Source organism: Apium graveolens, chromosome 1 (assembly GCF_009905375.1).
Source record: "Apium graveolens cultivar Ventura chromosome 1, ASM990537v1, whole genome shotgun sequence".
NCBI lineage: Eukaryota > Viridiplantae > Streptophyta > Magnoliopsida > Apiales > Apiaceae > Apium > Apium graveolens.
Window position 1 is genome coordinate 188,558,422 of NC_133647.1, and position 23,100 is coordinate 188,581,521.

General features: G+C 33.6%; 2 protein-coding genes across 2 annotated transcripts; one reads left to right on the forward strand and one right to left on the reverse strand.

Annotated features, from left to right (window-relative positions):
* Positions 1–2,414: 2,414 nt before the first annotated feature.
* LOC141713531 (uncharacterized) lies at positions 2,415–3,395 on the reverse strand. Its single transcript, XM_074516998.1, has one exon. The coding sequence runs from the start codon at positions 3,393–3,395 to the stop codon at positions 2,415–2,417; it is 981 nt and encodes a 326-aa protein (XP_074373099.1).
* A 13,655-nt stretch (positions 3,396–17,050) lies between these two features.
* LOC141673691 (ASC1-like protein) lies at positions 17,051–22,524 on the forward strand. Its single transcript, XM_074480437.1, has 7 exons — positions 17,051–17,522; positions 19,475–19,704; positions 19,839–19,994; positions 20,186–20,371; positions 21,522–21,706; positions 21,874–21,936; positions 22,189–22,524. The coding sequence occupies exons 1-6, from the start codon at positions 17,385–17,387 to the stop codon at positions 21,903–21,905; spliced, it is 927 nt and encodes a 308-aa protein (XP_074336538.1). The 5' UTR covers positions 17,051–17,384; the 3' UTR covers positions 21,906–21,936; positions 22,189–22,524.
* Positions 22,525–23,100: the final 576 nt, after the last annotated feature.

Here is a 23,100-nt window from a genome sequence, read left to right on the forward strand (position 1 = left end):
CAGGTACAAACAAGATAAATTACCTCTGCAGCTTGTGCTCTTGCTACCTCGGCTTGAGCCTTCTTTGCCTCAGTTGCTTCCCTCTGTCTTTCTTTTACTTCTTCTTTAGATATTTTGCAACTGGCGTTGTTGTGACCAAACATAAGGCACCTACTACAAGTCATTCTGACCCCTTTCTTTCCTAATTTCATTTTTGCACCCGGTTCATCTTGTTCTCTTTTCCTATTTTTTTAGGCCTTCATGGCATTCTTCTAGTCTTTGGGGGGAATATGTCAGAAAACCCAGTGTTTGGCAAATACAAAGACTCTTTCATTGGTTTAAGCATGTGCTCATATGCTTTCGTGTACACATCTCTACTATAGCATTCATTTATCTTCTCTTCTGGTTTTTCATTTATTGCAAATAAAGCACTACAGCCATGACTACAAGGATACCCCCTTAGTTCCCATCTTCTACAAGAACATGTCTTCTTGACCATATTCACCATTCATTGTCCACCATCAATGTCACCAGTCCATGTCAATTTGCAGAATCTAGTTGCCTCAATTGAATAATTAAGCTTCTTGATAATTTGAGGACAAATGACACAATCATTTTTTAACATGAAGTCTCTTTTGACATGTAATCTCTTCGCGACTTTCAATCTTATATCATCTAGCAACTCAAGTATAGGCTTATGTCTTGCTTCTACTATCCAACTATTGAAACATTCAGATAAATTATTATCAACCATATCACAACAAGTCAAAGTATCAAAGTATGCCTTACTCCAGTATCTAGGTTCAGTCTTAAGTAGGTCATAGTGAGCAAGAAGGGATATACCTTTAATTTCCTCCATGATCAAGTTAAATTCTTCCAGAGTACTGGCTTTTGCTGCTTGCCAAAACATATGTAACAGCCCGCACTTCCGGACTATTAAATTCTAAATCGAAAACTAAAAATAAAATATATTATTACTCGATAATTCTAATAGATCACGAAATTCAAAGCAGCGGTCAAACGCAATAATCAAAATCATAAAAATAGAGACGCAGCTCCACAAATCCGATAATAATTGTCTAACAGATAATTAAATTTATTCTCTAAAAACAAAATCTTTATTCTAATTCAAATAGCACAAAACGAAGCAGCACAGATCTCCACATAGTTCTCATTCCTTAATCTTAATATGCTCCAAATTCCGAACCTGAAATGTTAAAAGGGGTGAGCTACACAGCTCAGCAAGTACAAATTGACTAACTTTTAAACAGAAAAACAATGGGTGTTTTGATAAAACGATTTCTCTTAAAACAATAATAATTTTGTAAAACATTTTCTAAAATAAATCCAACCCAAAGTTTTATATTTTAAAATTCAGAATTTAAAACAGAACAGAGCAGAATTTATAACAGTACAGATTTTATAACAGATCTGAGCAGAATAAAACAGAACGAAACGATAATTCTTATAAATACCACAGTCTTGATCTACGGCCACACTTTGCCAGTAGCCGGCATCTAATTCTTATTCTTATTCTTTATACCACACTTTGCCAGTGGTCGGCATCTAAAGTTCAATAATTACGCGCCCTTAATAGGTATCTAAAGTTGCACACTTGTGCGCCTACTAAGGGTATCTAAGGCTAGTTCCGGAACTATAGCGTAAATTACGAACGGTTCGAAAACGTAGAGACTGGGTTCTAAAATTCACAAATACTTATATCTTATAATTTCGAAATCAAAGTTTTTATATCTTATATGAAATTAAAAACAGAACTGAAATATCTTTTCGGAAATTTAAAAGTAAGTCAAAAGGTACTTACCTCAAAGCCTGACCAGATCTGAATTTACTCTTTTTGACCCTCTAAACGATATTTTCTTGAAAAACACGAAACACGAAAGCTGAAGATAACGAAAAGACCTTTCTGAAAAGTCCAGAATCACTGAATTCTGACTTACGATGAATTTTCTACGAATTTTACAAGACAACTGATTTTTGCTGAGAAAGTCCTACGAATTTTAATGATAAAAACAAGGAATACGAATATGGTGTATTTATAACGATACAAAACCCTATATTTCAACTAGGAAATAATAATATTTCCTCCTAAAGATTTACAACCTCTCCAAGTAAATTCCATAAATAAAATATTTGATACACACAATTACCTAAAAAAATTTCGATTTTCTAAATTATTCTTACACTTATTTCCACAAATAACAAATCTTTTCACAAATCAACTACCTTGCACAAAATGTTTTCAGAATATTCTAATTTTAAAATATTTATCTAGACAAATTAATATCTAATTTCTAATAAATAAATTAAAAATAAAATTACGAATTTTACATTCTTCCCTCCTTAAAAGAATTTGGTCCCCAAATTCACATAACATAAATAAATTAAATAAGTCACTAAAGAAAAGAAATCATACCTTAATTGCGATAGTTGTCATTTCCTGTCAGCTGAAACACACGTCCTTTGCCCATCTTGTTATCTGCTTCCTTCCTTGGTGGCGGTGGCGGATTGTGCGGACAATTCGAAATCTTATGTCCTACTTCTCCGCAATGAAAACAAGCACCTGTATTCCAACGACAGACTTTGTCCGGATGATTCTTGCCGCACCTGGTACACGTCTCTCGATCACCTTGACCCCCGATGTTATCGTACACGTGTGGCTTCTTGAGTGGTCCCCCTTGAAAAGATTGCCCACTAGTTTGAGTGAACCGCCTCTTATTCCAACTGCCAGACGCCTTTTCAGATTCTGCCAAGCCCCTTTCGATCACTAACGCCTTGTTGAGGACAGCCTCGTACGTCTGAAGTTCAAACGACGCCACTGAATTCCTGATGTCACTTCGAAGTCCCTCCTCTAATCTTCGTGCTCGACTGCTCTCATCTGCTACTAGGGTCGACGCGTACTTCGCAAGCTTTGCAAATTCTGCTTCGTATTCAATGACGGTTCTTCCACCTTGTTGAAGTCGAATGAAGTCCCTCTCTTTCTGCAGACGAACTGTTCTCGGAAAGTACTTGTCCTCTAAAGCCTTCTTGAACTTTGCCCAAGTGTACGGTTCATGATTTTCTTCAAGATTTGTCGTCTCATTCTTCCTCTTTTCCATAAGCCACCAGTCGTAAGCGCTTCCTTGCAATTGGTACACAGCTAAGGTCACCTTCTGTTCCTCATTGCTCCCCAGAAGTCCGAAAGCTTTTTCCATCTCTTGGATCCACATCTCAACGATAGCCGGGTCTGTAGCTCCATCAAAAGTTGGCGGGTTCAAACGCTTGAATTGAGAGACGATGTTGGGCTTCGGTTGCTGATTCACAAGTACAGCTAGAGTTTCAGCCAGCTGGTCAAAGACGTTTCCTCCTTCATCATTATTGCCCTGATTTTCATTGTTGTTCTGATTTTCTCCATCCATCTTTACTAGAACACACAAAACAAATTCTAAACTTATAGTCAATAATCAAAAAAAACACAAAAGTCAAACATATCAAATAATCACACAAATAAATGCCCTAAATCCAAAATAATTTTCTAAGACCTATACGATAGTCTAAAGGATCGCATCCTAGGGAATGTACTAGTCCCATACCTAATACACTCCGAAGGACAGCCTGCTCTTGATACCAACTGTAACAGCCCGCACTTCCGGACTATTAAATTCTAAATCGAAAACTAAAAATAAAATATATTATTACTCGATAATTCTAATAGATCACGAAATTCAAAGCAGCGGTCAAACGCAATAATCAAAATCATAAAAATAGAGACGCAGCTCCACAAATCTGATAATAATTGTCTAACAGATAATTAAATTTATTCTCTAAAAACAAAATCTTTATTCTAATTCAAATAGCACAAAACGAAGCAGCACAGATCTCCACATAGTTCTCATTCCTTAATCTTAATATGCTCCAAATTCCGAACCTGAAATGTTAAAAGGGGTGAGCTACACAGCTCAGCAAGTACAAATTGACTAACTTTTAAACAGAAAAACAATGGGTGTTTTGATAAAACGATTTCTCTTAAAACAATAATAATTTTGTAAAACATTTTCTAAAATAAATCCAACCCAAAGTTTTATATTTTAAAATTCAGAATTTAAAACAGAACAGAGCAGAATTTATAACAGTACAGATTTTATAACAGATCTGAGCAGAATAAAACAGAACGAAACGATAATTCTTATAAATACCACAGTCTTGATCTACGGCCACACTTTGCCAGTAGCCGGCATCTAATTCTTATTCTTATTCTTTATACCACACTTTGCCAGTGGTCGGCATCTAAAGTTCAATAATTACGCGCCCTTAATAGGTATCTAAAGTTGCACACTTGTGCGCCTACTAAGGGTATCTAAGGCTAGTTCCGGAACTATAGCGTAAATTACGAACGGTTCGAAAACGTAGAGACTGGGTTCTAAAATTCACAAATACTTATATCTTATAATTTCGAAATCAAAGTTTTTATATCTTATATGAAATTAAAAACAGAACTGAAATATCTTTTCGGAAATTTAAAAGTAAGTCAAAAGGTACTTACCTCAAAGCCTGACCAGATCTGAATTTACTCTTTTTGACCCTCTAAACGATATTTTCTTGAAAAACACGAAACACGAAAGCTGAAGATAACGAAAAGACCTTTCTGAAAAGTCCAGAATCACTGAATTCTGACTTACGATGAATTTTCTACGAATTTTACAAGACAGCTGATTTTTGCTGAGAAAGTCCTACGAATTTTAATGATAAAAACAAGGAATACGAATATGGTGTATTTATAACGATACAAAACCCTATATTTCAACTAGGAAATAATAATATTTCCTCCTAAAGATTTACAACCTCTCCAAGTAAATTCCATAAATAAAATATTTGATACACACAATTACCTAAAAAAATTTCGATTTTCTAAATTATTCTTACACTTATTTCCACAAATAACAAATCTTTTCACAAATCAACTACCTTGCACAAAATGTTTTCAGAATATTCTAATTTTAAAATATTTATCTAGACAAATTAATATCTAATTTCTCATAAATAAATTAAAAATAAAATTACGAATTTTACAACATATTTTTCAACACATTTCCTGGATGCATTTTTTCCAGTTGGCATATATATGTCTTGCACAACACATGTGCTCAGCCATGGGTAGAATGTTATTAATTGCATTTTTTAGACCCTGCACATTCAGTACCATCAATTATACATATTTTACATGTATAATCATTGTGTGTAACACAATAAAAAATGAAAAATTACAAATAATTTACCTTCTGCTAGTCAGTCATCAAAGCGTAGACAAAACCATTATCTAAGTTGAGATCGGTCTTCAATAAGGATATAAACCATTCCCAACTTTCAGTTGACTCAACATCAACTATATGAAAGGAATATGTCCTAAGTCCAATCATGTATTAGGATTTTGGAATAACTTTTATGTAATCTGTTTTGATTTCATTGATATTAATAAAAGACTTGTTTTGTTTTTATTACGGGCTCTATCTATTTACGTGTTTAAATAAGATATACCATAGTCTAGAGTAAACCTTTTATGGATTATGATGAGATCATAATAGTGAGACCTAAAAGATGATAACTCTAAACTTAAATAGTTCCTGGTCATAGGATTACTAACTAGTAATTAATAATCCGCAAAGATCGGTACATACTATGCTTGCTTCATTTTGAAGGATGTCTGTTCTCATAGATATTTGTGTGGTGATACTATAGCTAGTATGTAGGTGCTTATTATAGAATAAGTTCACTGAACATGACTCGCACAGCTGAACAGCTGATGGAGTTCACTCACGTGTCAGCAGTTGTTCACATAGTGATAGTTGTACAAGTATCCTTAGACTTGAGGTCATCATAGTCATCTTGTGTGCACTGAACTATGCTTTGGTTTAGTTCTTAGTCTCCAGGGACAATTATTAGGGCTCTACTGGGTATAGGAATTTGTACACGAAGATAGTGTATGATCAATAAAGGATCTACCCCTTCCAATGAAGGAAGCGAATGTTCAAGGCTGATCCACTTATGCTAGTTCAGGATTCTCTGGCCAGAGTGAATGAAATTAGAAAGGAGTTTCTAATTTGCATAGAACTAAGCATAGTAAATGGTAAGCAAGTGATTAAATTAGATAGGCTTGACACAAGATCCATGCCTTGTATTTAATCAGGACATTGTAGGGTAGAAGGAGTTTATTGTACGATAACTATTCACTGAATAGGTTCTTGATATTCTAAGCAGTGAATTCATATTATCCGGATAGTCGCGATATGCTGAGAAGTATCCCTCACGATGTAGAATAAATATGATTAATTAATTAATCATATTTAATAAATTAGAGAATTTCTATAAATAATGATAAAATAGTTTTATTATTATTTATTTCTACTACCGGCTTAATATTGAACCTACATGGTCACACCATAAAAAGAGATTAATTTAATGGTGGAGGAATTAATTAATAATGGCTGATAATTATTTATTTATGAAATAAATAATTAATTGGCAAATTTAATAATTGATTAAATGAGATTTAATTGATTATAAATTAATTAAGAAAAGTTCTTAATATTATTAATTAAGAATTTAATTTTTGGAAATTAAATCAAGAGAGAGAATTATTTCTAAAGTGTTTAGAAAAAAGATTAATAATTAAAAGGTGTTTTAATTATTAATGAGAATAATAAATGGGTTAATAATAATAATATTTTATGGGAAAATTTCAGCTGAAAATTTTGCCTATAAATATACTATTATAAACCCTATTTTTATTCCAACCAAAACCCAAAAGTTTTTAAAAAATCTAATTCTCTCCACCTCCTCTTCCTCCTTAACGTCGTTTTCTTGGTGGATACCGGTGGAGTGCTTCACGTTTGAGGAGCAGCTGCTAAGGATCTCCGATCGTTGCTTTTGGATCGCTATTAAAGGTTAGTAATCGATTCATATATTTTAATCACGATTTATATGCTTTTATTTGGATTTTGTATGTGTAAAAGTGTTTTACCATGCCTCCGCTGTGATTAAAAATCCATCAATGGTATCAGAGCATAGGTTGTATGCATATAGATCTGTGGTACAAATTTCAGAATTTTATGTGCTTTTATAAATTAATTATGATTTTTACAAGTTATATCATGGATTAATTTTGTCTGATGAGAAATCGTTTATCAGAATAATTTTGAATGTTGATCTGGGTTCTACAAGTGTTGTAGATCGTCTCGGTATTTTTCTTATAATTTTATGATGTATAGATTATTTTTTATGAATTTTTGAAGTTGTTGTAATTAAATTCGTAATTAAATAATCATATATATATATATAAATTGTAAGTATGTATATATATATATATATCTGCTGCTGTTGCTGTACTAACTGATGGCACGGAAGCAAGACAAAGAAACAAAACAGCACGGCGATCGAGAACCGTCAGGCGGCGGCAGGTGCAGGCGCGTGTAGCGCACGCGCGCGCGGAAGGGTGTGGCGCATTCCGGGAATGCGTTACACACTGTGGCGCATTCACGGAATGCGTTACACCTTTTAATGGCTTAAAAAGGTTGTAACGCATTACCAGAATGCGTTACAGAGCTGTAACGCGTTCCTGTAATGCGTTACAGCCCATCTGTTATTTTTTAAATTTGATTTTTTGGGAGTTTCGTAACTCCGTTTTGGGCGTGCAATATATCATTGGATTTGTTTTTCCGAGACGGATCTAATGGAGTGATCAAATTTTAGTTTATATAAAAGTTTTGAATTGTTTATATTTCCGAAAGTGTTTTAAAGTTGTTTTTAACTGTTTTAATTGCTTTTAAATGCTTCATGTGATACATAGAGATGTATAATGCTTAGACCAATATGCTAGATGATGTAACATGCCTACCTTGATGTTTATTCATGTTGATATATATGATATATGCTTAGTTTATCATGCGATGATAGATTTAGGTGAACTTAAATGAACATAAGGCGTTTGTCAGACAACCTAGTATAGTGAAATTGTTTCATAACCTAAATAATAATATTATGAATACAATCATGAGATTCTTGTATTTATGGAACACGTAATTGAATATGAATTTTCGATATGAGAGAAAAGATGATTCTGTCAACAACAAATTTCTATCTGTAAGAAAGGGTTATTAAGTGACGCCTTTTGACAATGCTCCACCCGATCTGGGAATCATCTGATTATTGATTATTGATTTGAAATATTTACTTTAAAAGGAAGAATCTCTTTATAATATGATTATGATTGTAACGTAATATAATCCCTCTAAAATTAAATAATATCAAGTAGTAATTGGCCAATGACACAACGAGCTTGTGTCGGTCATAGCCTTCCAACATGATAGAAAAGTAGTTCTTATTTTTGAATCATTGTCGGTTCGTGCTACAGCCGAGGGCTTTGATTTCGAAATAAGAAATACTTGTCTATTACATAGAGATGTGTACATTGAATAAGAATCTAAAGGTTGGTACGTGCCACATCCGTGGGCCTTTGGGGACTGATTCAATTGTACGGAATGTTGGGTTAGAGTTGACTAAGAATATTGAGTTTGTCGTGCCACAGCCGTGACTCAATTATTCAAGAGGCTAAAGTTTGATTAGGGAATAACATAAAATGTAATTGACAAGAGTTGTCTGCCTATTGAACATTAAATGGCGGTTCGTGCTACAGCCGGGGTTGTGTAATGGAATATAGGATCCCTATTCCCACTTGCATTATGAATGCTTAATTTTTCATGTAGGGGGTTGAATAAATTAGGTAAACTAGTGGGAACCACTTATGAATGAAGACCCGATTCATATAGTGTTTTAAAATGAAATCGAATATTTGCTAAGTGTTGTTATGTGTTTATCATTTACAGATTTACAATATATATTATGTCTTCTGCACTATCACTCAGGAGCATACTGGATGCTCACAAGTTGACTGGTCCTAATTATGCTGACTGGCTTCGAAACTTGAGAATTTTTCTCAGGATTGAGAAGCTGGAATACGTGATTGACTCACCTAAGTCTACTGAACCTGCTAGTGATGCACATAATGATGAACATGTTGTGTATCGTAAGTGGGTAGATGATGCAAATGTTGCTCAATGTATCATGCTAGCTTCCATGAACATTGAGCTACAGAAGCAACATGAGCATATGGATGCTCACACTATCCTCATGCATCTACAAGAGTTGTATGATGTGGCAGGGAGGACAACTCGATATGAGATATCGAAGGAGCTGTTCGGTTGTAGGATGTTTGAGGGATCATCTGTGAATGACCATGTACTTAAGATGATCAATTTAATTGAACGTCTTGGACAACTTGGTTTTGCCATGGATGGGGAGCTGAGCCAAGACTTGGTCCTGCAATCGCTTCCGAGTTCGTTCTCGCAGTTTGTTGTGAACTTTCACATGAATAAGTTGGATGTCAGCCTGCCTGAACTCCACAACATGTTGAAGACTACAGAATCGAATTTTCCCCCTAAGAAGAGTTTTGTTCTTCTAATTGGTGAAGGTTCCAATCCTAAGAAAAGGAAGAGGAATCCTTCCAAGAAGAAGAAAGTAGGTGAAGAAAAGTCGGTTCCACCAAAAGCTGAAGACCCCAAGAGCAAAGTTGTTTGCTTTCACTGTAACAAGGTGGGGCACTGGAAGAGAAACTGCAAGGTTTACTTTGCAGAATTGAAGAAGAGGAAGGGTAGTAAGACTACCGCTTCTAATTCAGGCATGTTCATGATCGAAGTTAATATGTCACTAGGTCAAATTTGTACTTGGGTATTACATACCGCCTGTGGTTCTCATATTTGCAATTCGTTGCGAGGACTAAAGGGAAGTAGGAATCTTGAAAAAGATGAGGTGATTCTACGTATGGGCAATGGAGCAAGGGTTGCGGCCATAGCTGTAGGATCATTTAGTTTACATATGCCTACGGGCAAGACTATTATTTTGAATAATTGTTATTACGTTCCCTCTATTGTGAGGACTATTGTTTCTATCCCTATGTTGGATTTAGATGGTTTTTCATTTATTATTAAGAATAATGAATGTTCTATCCTTAGAGATAATGTTCTTTATGGACGTGGAATTTTAAATAATGGTCTGTATGTATGTGACGTAGAGCATGATTTACTTCAGATTGAACAAACTAATAAAAGAAAAGGGAAGATGAAAATCTCACTTCATTGTGGCACTGCAGTCTCCATTTAGTAGACATGGAGAGAGGGCTGCAAATTTGCTAGGAATGGTACACACAGATGTATGTGGACCAATGTCTACGCAAGCCATGGGTGGATTTTCATACTTCATTACTTTCATGGATAATAGATCTAGATTCGGATATGTGTTTGATGAAACACAAGTCTGAAGCCTTTGAAAAGTTCAAAGAGTATAAGTATGAAGTGGAGAAACAAACCAAACATAGTATTATAATTCTTCGATTAGATCGAGGTGGTGAATACTTGAATGGAGAGTTTCTGGATTATCTCAAAGTAAATGGTATAGTCTCCCAGTGGACGCCTCCAGATTGGTATCTGAAAGGAGAAATCGAACTTTGTTAGACATAGTTCGGTCCATGATGAGCTATGCAAATCTTCCAGTATTCCTATGGGGTTATGCATTGGAAACCTCAGCATATTTACTGAATAAGGTGCCTTCCAAATCTGTTCCTCAAACTCCGTATGAGATATGGAAAGAAAGGAAACCGAGTCTTAAACACGTTAAGATTTGGGGATGTCCAGCTTATGTCAAGTAAGTTGACCCAGATAAGCTGGAATATCGATCCGTAAAATATAGTTTTGTGGGATATCCTAAAGAGACTTCAGGGTATTACTTTTACACCGATCATCGGGTGTTTATCTCCAGACATGCTACCTTCTTGGAAAAGGAGTTTATCCTTGAAGGAAACAGTGAGAGCAAAATTGAACTTGATGAAGTTCAAGAAGCACAAACTACTACGGATCAAGTGGAAACACCTGTTCTGACTGAACAACCTTCTGGGGAACAGCCCATTCGTAGGTCAAGGAGAGTGTCTCGCCAACCTGAGAGGTAATATGGCCTTGTCATTGAGAATGACAATGAGTTGTCGATCATTGATGATGACGACCCTGTGACCTATAATGAGGCTATGAGTAATGTTGACTCAGAGAAATGGCATAGTGCCATGAAATCCGGAATGAAATCTATGTATACGGGATACAAAAGAATGATTAGAGCAGATGGCCAGGTGGAGACCTTTAAGGCCAGGCTTTTGGGAAAAGAATTCAAACAAAGGCAATGGATTGACTTTGATGAAACCTTTTACCTGTAGCCCTTGTTAAAATCAGTTCGGATTTTGCTTGCGATTGCTGCTTACTACGACTATGAGATCTGGCAATTAGCCAGATGGTTTTCTTTCCAAGAGAAATGAAAACCTAGTGTGTAAGCTGCTGCGAACCATATGTGGTTTAAAGCAAGCTTCTCGTAGATGGAACATCCGTTTTGATGAGACAATCAAAGAGTTTGATTTTATGAAAAATGTAGATGAACCATGTGTCTACAAAAGGGTTAGTGGGAGCGCGATAACATTTCTTGTGTTGTATTGAATTAGAGTTGACACACATAACAACATAGCAGACCTACTCACAAAGCTACTTTATGAAAGTCACTTTGATCGTCATAAAGACAAGATGGGTATTAGATACCAGAGTGATTGGCTTTAGTACAAGTGGGAGATTGAAAGGAATATGTCCTAAGTCCAATCATGTATTAGGATTTAGGAATAACTTTTATGTAATCTGTTTTGATTTCATTGATATTAATAAAAGACTTGTTTTGTTTTTATTACGGGCTCTATCTATTTAAGTGTTTAAATAAGATATACCATAGTTTAGAGTAAAGCTTTTATGGATTATGATGAGATCATAATAGTGAGACCTAAAAGATGATAACTCTAAACTTAAATAGTTCCTGGTCATAGGATTACTAACTGGTAATTAATAATCCGCAAAGATCGGTACATACTATGCTTGCTTCATTTTGAAGGATGTCTGTTCTTATAGATATTTGTGTGGTGACAGTATAGCTAGTATGTAGGTGCTTATTATAGAATAAGTTCACTGAACATGACTCGCACAGCTGAACAACTGATGGAGTTCACTCACGTGTCAGCAGTTGTTCATATAGTGATAGTTGTACAAGTATCCTTAAACTTGAGGTCATCATAGTCATCTTGTGTACACTGAACTATGCTTTGGTTTAGTTCTTAGTCTCCAGGGACAATTATTAGGGCTCTACTGGGTATAGGAATTTATACACGAAGATAGTGTATGATCAATAAAGGATCTACCCCTTCCAGTGAAGGAAGCGAATGTTCAAGGCTGATCCACTTATGCTAGTTCAGGAATCTCTGGCCAGAGTGAATGAAATTAGAAAGGAGTTTCTAATTTGCATAGAACTAAGCATAGTAAATGGTAAGCAAGTGATTAAATTAGATAGGCTTGACACAAGATCCATGCCTTGTATTTAATCAGGACATTGTAGGGTAGAAGGAGTTTATTGTACGGTAACTATTCACTGAATAGGTTCTTGATATTCTAAGCAGTGAATTCATATTATCCGGATAGTCGCGATATACTGAGAAGTATCCCTCACGATGTAGAATAAATATGATTAATTAATTAATCATATTTAATAAATTAGAGAATTTCTATAAATAATGATAAAATAGTTTTATTATTATTTATTTCTACTACCGGCTTAATATTGAACCTACAGGGTCACGCCATAAAAAGAGAATGATTTAATGGTGGAGGAATTAATTAATAATGGCTGATAATTATTTATTTATGAAATAAATAATTAATTGGCAAATTTAATAATTGATTAAATGAGATTTAATTGATTATAAATTAATTAAGAAAAGTTCTTAATATTATTAATTAAGAATTTAATTTTTGGAAATTAAATCAAGAGAGAGAATTATTTCTAAAGTGTTTAGAAAAAGGATTAATAATTAAAAGGTGTTTTAATTATTAATGATAATAATAAATGGGTTAATAATAATAATATTTTATGGGAAAATTTCAGCTGAAAATTTTGCCTATAAATATACTATTATAAACCCTATTTTTATTCCAACCAAAACCCAAAAGTTTTTAGAAAACCTAATTCTCTCCACCTCCTCCTCCTCCTTAACGTCGTTTTCTTGGTGGATACCGGTGGAGTGCTTCACGTTTGAGGAGCAGCTGCTAAGAATCTCCGATCGTTGCTTTTGGATCGCTATTAAAGGTTAGTAATCGATTCATATGTTTTAATCACGATTTATATGCTTTTATTTGGATTTTGTATGTGTAAAAGTGTTTTAGCATGCCTCCGCTGCGATTAAAATCCAACACTATAGCGCAGGCAATAGGGAACATCTGATTATTCCCATCTCTTCCTATTGCAGCCAGTAGCTTACCCTTCACAAAACTCTTCAAGAAACAAACATCTAAACCAATGAACTTCCTACACCCTTGAGAAAAACCCTCTTTCACAACAGGAAAATAAATGTACATTCTTTTAAAAGTACCTAAGTTATCACTATCATTTTTATCAACACCAATCTTAACTGTGCTTCCTCGATTTGACCTCAATATCTCTGTTCTATAATCATACAGTCTCTTGTATTACTTACCAATTTTACTTTCAATTTCAGATAATGCTAACATTTTAGCTAACCAACATTGATTCTTTGATATTATCAGAGCATGCATTTCATTGAAATATTGTTGAAACTCTCGTAGCTTCCATTTAGGATTTTCCCTGATTTGATTCCCAAATTTCCTTCACAGCCAATCAGACCTCACAAAACTATGTTTATGCACTAAGATGCAACCGTGTTGTTTGTTATATGTTTTAATTTGAAAAGTTCCATCCACATCAATCTTACTAGCATACAAATACCAAGGACAATTTGGTCTACACTTAGCCTGAATCCTTTGCAAATCATTCCTCAAAACCCAAATATCTCTCTTTTGTTATACAACATAGTCAATAACAGCATGCTTCAAGACTGATACACTAGTAAACAATAATCCAGGCTCAAATTCAATATACTTCATTGGGGTTCTGGGATTAAATGCAACATATGATGGTCATTTTTCTCTCCGCACAGACTTAGATGATTCTTCATCATAATCGCTAGAGTCTGATGATTCTTTAGAAGGCATTCTAAAGCTATCACTGTCATGGTCACTCTCCCATTCAGTGTCTTTACTCAAGTCTACTTTTTTCCTCTTTTTTTTTGAATCTTTCTTATCTTTTTTATTTAGCAAAGTACTTAATGGAACATGCAAATCATCATCTAAGCTCTCATTTTCATCTTTATTTGGATTTTTTTAGCCTTAGTTACTTGTTTTTTCTTCTCTATAATTTCATGAAACTCCTCGTCTTTATCACTTTCATTTCCACTATACTCTTCATCACTCTCATCTTCCTCGCTCTCAGACCATCCACTCTCACTGTTATCACTATGACTATCATCAATTTCCTTCTCATTACTATCAATTTCAGAAGTATTAGTACCAATCTCACAAGCATGATCAATATATATAATAGAATTACCAAATTTCAAAGCATATGCATTCATCTCTCCTACAACATCATCATTCCACAATATAGTATAACTATCAAGTGAAGAATCTTCCTCGTGCCAATAAATTTTATAATCCTTATAGCCAAGATCAGTACTTACAAATTTATGACATACAGTAAGACTGATTCCATCTAAATCTTGGTCGTAAATGTATTCAACTTTACCTCCTTTGTAATATCTTATTCCATCCTTTGTAGTAAAATCCCCGCCGTGATGAATCTGTATGTTCACATGATATAACCCCATCTTCAAGATAATAAAATAATTAGGGTTTATCACTCAAATGTGATGAATGATTATGTGAAGCCTTAAATATTTACACATATACCTTGATGATGGCCAAACAAGCTTTCGATTCAACCCATTTGCTGTTGAATTACCTATCCCCAGTTCTCCGTTAACCCTAATTAAACCCTCAAAGTATCTTTTAACGTTTTTTTGGCTATTTGTACTTTAAATTGGAAGTTATAAAATGGGGAAAATATGTCTCACGTGATTTCTCCGTGTCTAATTTTGCCACGACATGTCCTGCTAGTTTCCAAGTCATTTTCTTTTTATTTTTTTCAATTAACACATCATACACGACCAACGTCTGTTAGTCAATTTTTAACAGGAGGTCTCTAATTAAAATGTTTAGATGTATAATGATCGTAAAAAAATGTTTTGTAGTTCAGGGTCATTAACCAAAAACAACATAAAGTTAAAGGACGAATGAATTGATTTTCCTGTTAAATTTTAATTGAACATGGAGATTAAAAAAATATTAAAAAAAAATAAAATAAATAAGTAAAATGATAGATCAATTAATATTAAATATATAAAGTTAGTATAGTTGAATAAAATAGTTGATGTAAGTGGGTGCAGTTAATTTTTATATTGCGCCCGTTTGAAAAATCCTAAAATAAGTAACTTATGACTTAAAATGAATAAGTGATTTATAAGTGATAAGTAGATGAATATTTATAAATTACGTAACTGTTTGGATAATTTTACTTAAAAGTCAGAATTTTTTTTTACTTAAATGAATTAAAATAAATAATTTTTAAATATAATTATCTTAATTCATGAATTTTAAATTTTTGAATAATATTTACAAACATATATTTTTAAGGCTAAAGTTAATTAAAAAAAGCGGAAAATGAAAATAAGTTGAGAAAAAGTACCTTAGTGCTAACATTCAAATTATGAACTTATAAGTTAAATTTACAACTTATAACTCGTGTCGACAAACACTCATCGATAAATACTTATATGCTTGTAAGTGCATAAACTACTTATTATTTGTTAGCCAAACAGGCCCATTATAAATTTTTTAATATTTTTGGTAAATTTTAAAATGTATAAAATTGAATAAGACAAAAGAAAGTATATAGAAATGAATGGGATATAGTGAGTACCATTTTGTTAATTGTTCACTGTGATGATGTTTGTCACATATATTTTAATTAATTAAATAATAAATTCCATGTAAAAATTTTAAATTTCTTATTTAAATGAAATATTTTTTTATCTTGTGAAAAAGTTGAGGAGATGTAATTTTTAAATACGGTGCAACTAAAATTAATCAAACTCAAGCATATATGCATCTGCAAGTAGTTAAACCGATTTTTTTTATTGCATTTAAAGTTGCACGAGCTTGCAAAAATTAATTTAGTTAAATCGAGTCGCTGAAAAACATATTTTTGCAAAATAATTTTGAAAAATAGTATATTCGTAAATAAAAACATTTTTATTATGATAATTTTTTTTTAAAAATTATTATGATAATAAAACTAAATAATAATAATAATATATGTTAACAATTTTATCTTCTGAAAATTCTCAATAGGAAATGATGAATCGACTTTTTGGGAGACAAAACATAAAAAGTTGAATGGGCGCAGGAAATGTAAATTACTAAAGAGACTGCATATAAAAATTTTACAAAATTGCATACCCCAACTTATTTGAAAATTTCAGGATATTCCTGAAGAAAAAAATAAAATAGATTGAGGTTAAATTAAAATGGGTGTATGATATATTTATGTACAATTCAAGTCCTTGGCACCTTCTTCTAAATTATCATACCTATTATTTACAACTTCTTCCATTTACAACTAAAAATTAAAGAAATCATATCTTTTGCATTCAATTTAGTTTAAATCCAAAGCTCTTCAACTAACACACACCCAATCTTTAAAAAATAAAAAAACAAACCGACAGAAAATGTATCCTTCATAAAAACAGGATAAAAAGTACTCACCTTTCTTCTGTCCTATCACAAATAAAACTCTTGTCTGCATAAAATTAACTCTCTTTACATCCCTCAAAACCACTAACTTTCAAAAAGAAAACACATTCTCTAAAATAGGCACTTCATGTTATAACAAGAATCTAATGCTATAAGTGAGAAAACGTATAATGATTAAATAAAGGTGTTATAATTACCTAATTTAACAGGGCTAAAGATTCCATCTTGTTCTTGGGCTTTTGAGACCTCCCATCTTTGGACTCAAAACTATACTTACACATTACATACAAGTCCATATATATATTTTTATCATCTCAAATTAATCAAATTACCCGATTCAATCAAAGTCAACTCATACCAGATTAATGATGATGAAGAGATCTGTTTAACTATAACCGAACAAATGGTTGCAAAACTTAAACTTTGACCTGCCCTCAAAATTACACACAACCCCATTTATATTTTCTATGTAAAGATTCAATCTTTGTATATTTTGTGTGTAAAGATTCAATCTTTTTTGTATTTTGTGTGTAAAGATTCAATCTTTTTAGGATTCCCATCATGGGTTTAGTTGATTTCTTGGGTTCTTTTGATTGGGAACAAGAATCTTACCCTCACTATGAAGATTTTCTACTTCTTCCTCTTTTTGCCTTGTTCTTTCCCACTGTCAGATTCTTTCTTGATAGACTTGTTTTTGAGGTACTATGATTTTTTCTTTTTTAATTTTGGTGCTTTTTTTAGATCCATTGTGATTGTATTATTGTCTAGTTGTGTTGATTATCTTGTTTTTAGCTTAAAGTTTCGAGCTTTAGGCTTTTCTGAGGTTGATGTTTAGTTTGTGTGTTGCTCCCTCCTGCAGTTTAATGTGATGAAACATAGTGTACAATACATTAAGGTAGAAGAATGTGCAATGATGGCTTTGTTATTATTGTTTATCGTGCTTTTATTAGTTAGGTAACTGGATGCTTAATACAGTCATTCATTAATCAGTATACTAGAGAAAATAACCAAGCACTATGCTGTTTGTCTCGAGCACAGGCTAACTCGTAGAAGTAGAGAGATGCCTTCCATAGAGAACCTCCCCTCCCCCCTCCAACACCTCAGAACCAGGATTAGAGTCAGTCTTTCTTCACTTGATTTCGTTAATTTTATTCTTACTATAAAGACTCTTGTAGGAAGGAATGTGTCTACTTTGATATTAAGTCATTTATAAGATGATTTTGTCCCCCTGCAGTATCTTACTTGCACAGGCTGAATGTTTAACTCATATATTTAGAGAGCCGCCTTCCATAGAGAACTCCCCCCCCAAAAAAAAGCACCAGGACTAGAGTCTATCTTTCTTCACTTGATTACATTAGTTTTATCCCTATCATAAAGACTTATGTAGGAAAGAATGTGCCTACTTTGATATCAAGTCATTTTTATAAGATTTTGTCCCCCTACCATACTTTTCTCAAGTACTACATTCCTTTTTAGTTCATATTGATGATTGCAATCACATAATTGAGTTGAGATTTTGATTACTTCAATATCAATGGTGGATTGAAATCAGTATGTACTATTTCAATCTTTGTCTACCATATAGAATAGGGAATACGGAATTTTAAATTTGTTCTATAGGACTTCTTTTTAAAGGCCACGATTTTCTAAATATTGTAAGTTTAAAATTATTAGTATTTTGCTTATATTTTAAATAGACTTATGTTGTGTTTGGTTGGGAAGAATGGAATGGAATGAATGAAATTAATGAATAACCATGGAGGTTGAGGGGAAGATTTGAAGAAAAAAGAAGTGAGTGAGTGCAAATATGTCATATTAAAAATTGTGAAGAAACCACCTATATAATAGTTCAAATTCCTTTCCATTCCCTCCGTTTACATTCACCCCAACCAAACAAAAATCTTAGTGGATGTTTGGGTGATGAGATTTGAACATGGTTAACAGGATGGGAATGATATTCTAGTACATTTTTGTTGGGCAATCTCATTCCCATTCCTGTTAACCGGGTTCAAATCTTATTATCCAAACTGCCACTGTGTTTCTTTGCCAACAAACAATGGTCTCAAACCTTTAGGGTACATGCGCATATGTTCGATCTGTATTATTAAAGCAATTTGTCCCATTCAGTATCTTCTATCTGGCTCAATGTTGTTGCTACTAACCCTAGAATGTCATTTTGATGTTAATTAGCTGAAAAATAAGAATAGCTCTACATTAGGTAAGCCGTCAAGATAGTTTGAACGGAAAAACTGTTCAAACTCATGGGTGACATGTTATACTGATAGGATTAAGTATCAAATTTACCATTATACAAATAGCGAAATATCAAATTTACCACCGATTAATTTGGGGTCTCAAATTGGCCATATTCACAGAAAATTGCTAATTTTCGATGATAATATTGAGATGTCGTTAGCTTAAAACCGACTTGAAAAGTGGCCAATTTGAGACTTTCCGACTTGAAAGTGGCCATTTATAGACCCCGAATTTTCGGTGGTAGATTTGAAACTTTGGTAATTATATAGTGGTCAACTTAATAATTAACCCTATACTGGTATATACCGAAAATAGCATGTACTGATAGAAACGACTCTCTTTATGATTTTTTTTTCTCAGACTGAAAAATCATAATGGAAATTTACATGTTGCAGAGAGTGGGAAGATATTTGATATTTGGAAAGGGAAAACAGAATATAGCCATAGAAACAGATGAGAGGAGAAAGAAAATACATAAATTCAAGGAGTCAGCTTGGAAATGCATCTATTATCTTTCAGCAGAGGTTCTAGCTCTTGCTGTAACCTATGACGAGCCTTGGTTCACTAACACTAGCAATTTTTGGACAGGCCCTGGTGATCAAGTGTGGCCAGAGTTGAAAACGAAGTAAGAATTCTAAAAAATAAACACCGAAAATTGTATTACTTTGAAAGTCGCTTCAGGTCACTCAGTATGTATATGGTATACAGCATAATAAGATCTTATTAGCTTACTAGCTTGAATCTCTGTATGATAACCAGGTTGAAACTGAAAGGTCTTTATATGTACGCTGGCGGATTCTATACGTACTCTATATTTGCACTGATATTCTGGGAAACAAGGCGTTCCGACTTTGGGGTGTCAATGGGCCATCACGTAGCAACTGCCATACTCATCATACTGTCTTATATATTCAGGTTTGACTAAAATGTATTTATTTTGGTTATAGTCTCAGTGCTGATAATAGTTATCCCGACATTTATACAGATTGGAATATTTTGAGCAATGGAATCACGTGTTTTGCTCAATATAAGGCTTTAATTGCTTATTCAGCTGAAAGAGGTCTAGGTGCTGATGAAATAATATTACTTCGCATGTCTACCTGCAGATTTGCTCGTGTCGGGTCTGTTGTTCTAGCTCTACATGATGCTAGTGATGTATTTCTTGAAGTGGGGAAAATGTCTAAATATAGTGGTGCGGAGGCACTTGCTAGCTTTGCATTTATCCTATTTGTTTTATCATGGGTTCTTCTTCGCCTCATTTATTATCCATTTTGGATTCTCTGGAGTACAAGGTGGGAACAACTTCCTTAATTCATATATTTGCCACTCCTGCAAATTCTTCCCAATATTAATATGTATTCTGAATTTTTGATAGGGCAGAACTTATGTTAAGCAGAGTACCATCTAATGGTCCTGACCAGTAAAAGAAGTAATTTTGACCACACCATTTTGTGTTAGTAAAGTGTTTTGAATTCCCGATACTGGAAATTATCAATTTGATATTTAAAGAGGATCATTACAACTGCACATTCAATTATTGCCCCAAATTTCTGAGTTCTGACACTGTTCTATGTTGGAATTCATGATCAAGTCCTGAATGACCATGCTTAGCAGGATTGCAAACACAGAAAATATGACATGGCTTGTACATTATCTATTTCCATATGTTGACAATGAGTTTCTTGGTAACCCATACGTGCAAGGGTATCGCTAGGTTTGTTACATGAAACATATAGCTCATGCCTGGTGTAATTGTAGGCACAATATGAATGCTAGAACCCTTTTTGTACAATATGCGTATCATACCGACTTCTCCACGTGCAGCAGTTGGTTTTATAAGTTCAACGTATGAACTAATATATATGATGATAAGATACTAAACAACTTTGTCTTGAACTCGTAGAATATCCTGAGGTATTGTGACCAATAACAGAAGTTGAAGGCTAAATACTTGCAACTTTAGTAGTCCAAGGTGCAGCAGATGTGATAGTTCTTTAGGATTGGACAGTGTATGCTTTTATTATTTGGTTGGCATCATGGCCCTAAAAAGATGCATGATAATATTATGTTTGTGTGGACAGACCTTTGGAAACTTTACAGACCATGGATATTGTGTTTTTGTGTTGTATAGCTTTCATGTTTTGTTTGTTTGCTTCATGATACTTTAATTCATCTGCTATTAGTCTTTTTAGTTATCATGGTTGTGCAAGTAAGATCATATAATGTATAACTATCTAGCCGGTCAATATTCTATCTGAGTATCCTAAAAATCTTCTCTCTAGGTTTTAATGCATACTCCAGTTGTGCCACAACCCACAACGAATTTCTGTTTCATAAAAAATTGGTTGCACTCAAAGACTATAATACATTATATAGACACGCTGCACCAACTTTTGCGTATTCCTATTATCTCATATCTCTTTCTTTCCTTTTTCGGTGCAGTTACGAAGTCCTTCAAACATTGGACAAGGCAAAGCATAGTGCCGAAGGACCGATATATTACTATGTGTTCAATACTCTGCTCTATTGCTTGCTTGTCCTTCACATTTACTGGTGGGTGTTAATGTATAGGATGCTTGTTAAACAAATCCAAGCAAGAGGACAACTCAGTGATGATGTTCGATCGGGTAAGTTTAGACAAGTGAATGAATATGTTTGGATATTTAATACTATATGTCTGGATCTGGAATGCATTTGCATTCATGTGGGTGTGGTATGATTTCAAAACTGAGCACAATTGGGTCCTCCCTTTGTAACTGATCTTTACTTGGAACTTGTATAATTTTTTATGCAGATTCTGAAGATGAAAATGAACATGAAGATTGAAAATGTTTCGGGATTCAATAAATGGCAGAAGGTGATGTAACAATTGTCAAAGTAGTTGATTCTTTGTAATAAAATATACATATAGATAATTACATAATTAAAGAAGTAAGATGATAAGATCTTTCATTATACCATTATAGTTTTTGGAACAATCAACCAACATGAGCTACTGGGACGTACTTGAAACCTCTTGACATTTGATCTGATTATGTTTATTTTTTTATTTCGACTCATAGTTTATGCTGATAAAAAAACAAATTATTTTCTGTTTACTTCTCTGCAGATGGTAGAATTAAGAATTATACTTAAAGTGTTCAATTAAAACACTTGTCGCCAGTAATTTCCTTAGAACTGGAGGAACAATGTATATTTATTTGAGAGCAGCTCAGGAAGCATGTCGAAGGAGGGGATGCTTGGAGCATTCCTGGTAAGGAGGGAAGGTTTGGTTAAAGCTAAGGAAGCATGTCGAAGGTTTATTTGAGGTCATGGCATGTTCAATCCATTTGTCAATGTATTTAGGGTTTTTTTTTGAAAATTTAACACTGAACCTCTATCAGCTGGAATACTCCTGATAAAATCTATTGTAACCATTGTATTTAACCAAGCTCATATTGATGTCCGACTGTCGCCTTGCTTCCATTTTGAGTAAATTCACACGAGAAAAGCCTTTAAATTGTAGAATTTTGTTCTTTCTTACGTCCATTTCAATTGTGATACTTTGCTGATATTTCTTATGCAGATTGCTATTGAAAGAAACTAAACTTGATTGCTGTATATCTACGACAAGTATTTAAAACCTTCGCCCGGTATGTGGTCTAGACAAAATGCATATCTGATGGTGAAACCTTAGATTCTTTCAGATCATTGCATCAAAAAAATGCACATATAAGAAATATCAGCAAAGTAATATTCAAATTTACTTTAGAACTGACTATCCATCTCTAATATAATTGAATCTTCAGTAAAAAAAATTAACTCTCCTTGCCTGAAGAAGTTGAATGGTATCTCTAAAATGCTTAGCACACGGGACTAGCTTATGGTTTTTTTTACTTTGTTTGGGTGAAGCGAAGAGACTAAGGAAGCATAACATATGGCATCTACATGAAAGTTCATATCTGTGCAAGTTCTATATCAAACAAGTTAACCAAAATGCAAAAAAGAAAACACGGTAAAAAAAAGTAACCTTTTACTACTC

What these genes read in the sequence shown, in the direction of transcription:
- LOC141713531 (XM_074516998.1), bottom strand. Translation starts at nt 3,395, where the DNA reads ATGGATGGAGAAAATCAGAACAACAATGAAAATCAGGGCAATAATGAT.
- LOC141673691 (XM_074480437.1), top strand. Translation starts at nt 17,385, where the DNA reads ATGGGTTTAGTTGATTTCTTGGGTTCTTTTGATTGGGAACAAGAATCT. An exon ending in TGGCCAGAGTTGAAAACGAA is followed by an intron (nt 19,705 to 19,838) that starts GTAAGAATTCTA and finishes TATGATAACCAG; the next exon opens with GTTGAAACTGAAAGGTCTTT. An exon ending in ATACTGTCTTATATATTCAG is followed by an intron (nt 19,995 to 20,185) that starts GTTTGACTAAAA and finishes GTCTACCTGCAG; the next exon opens with ATTTGCTCGTGTCGGGTCTG.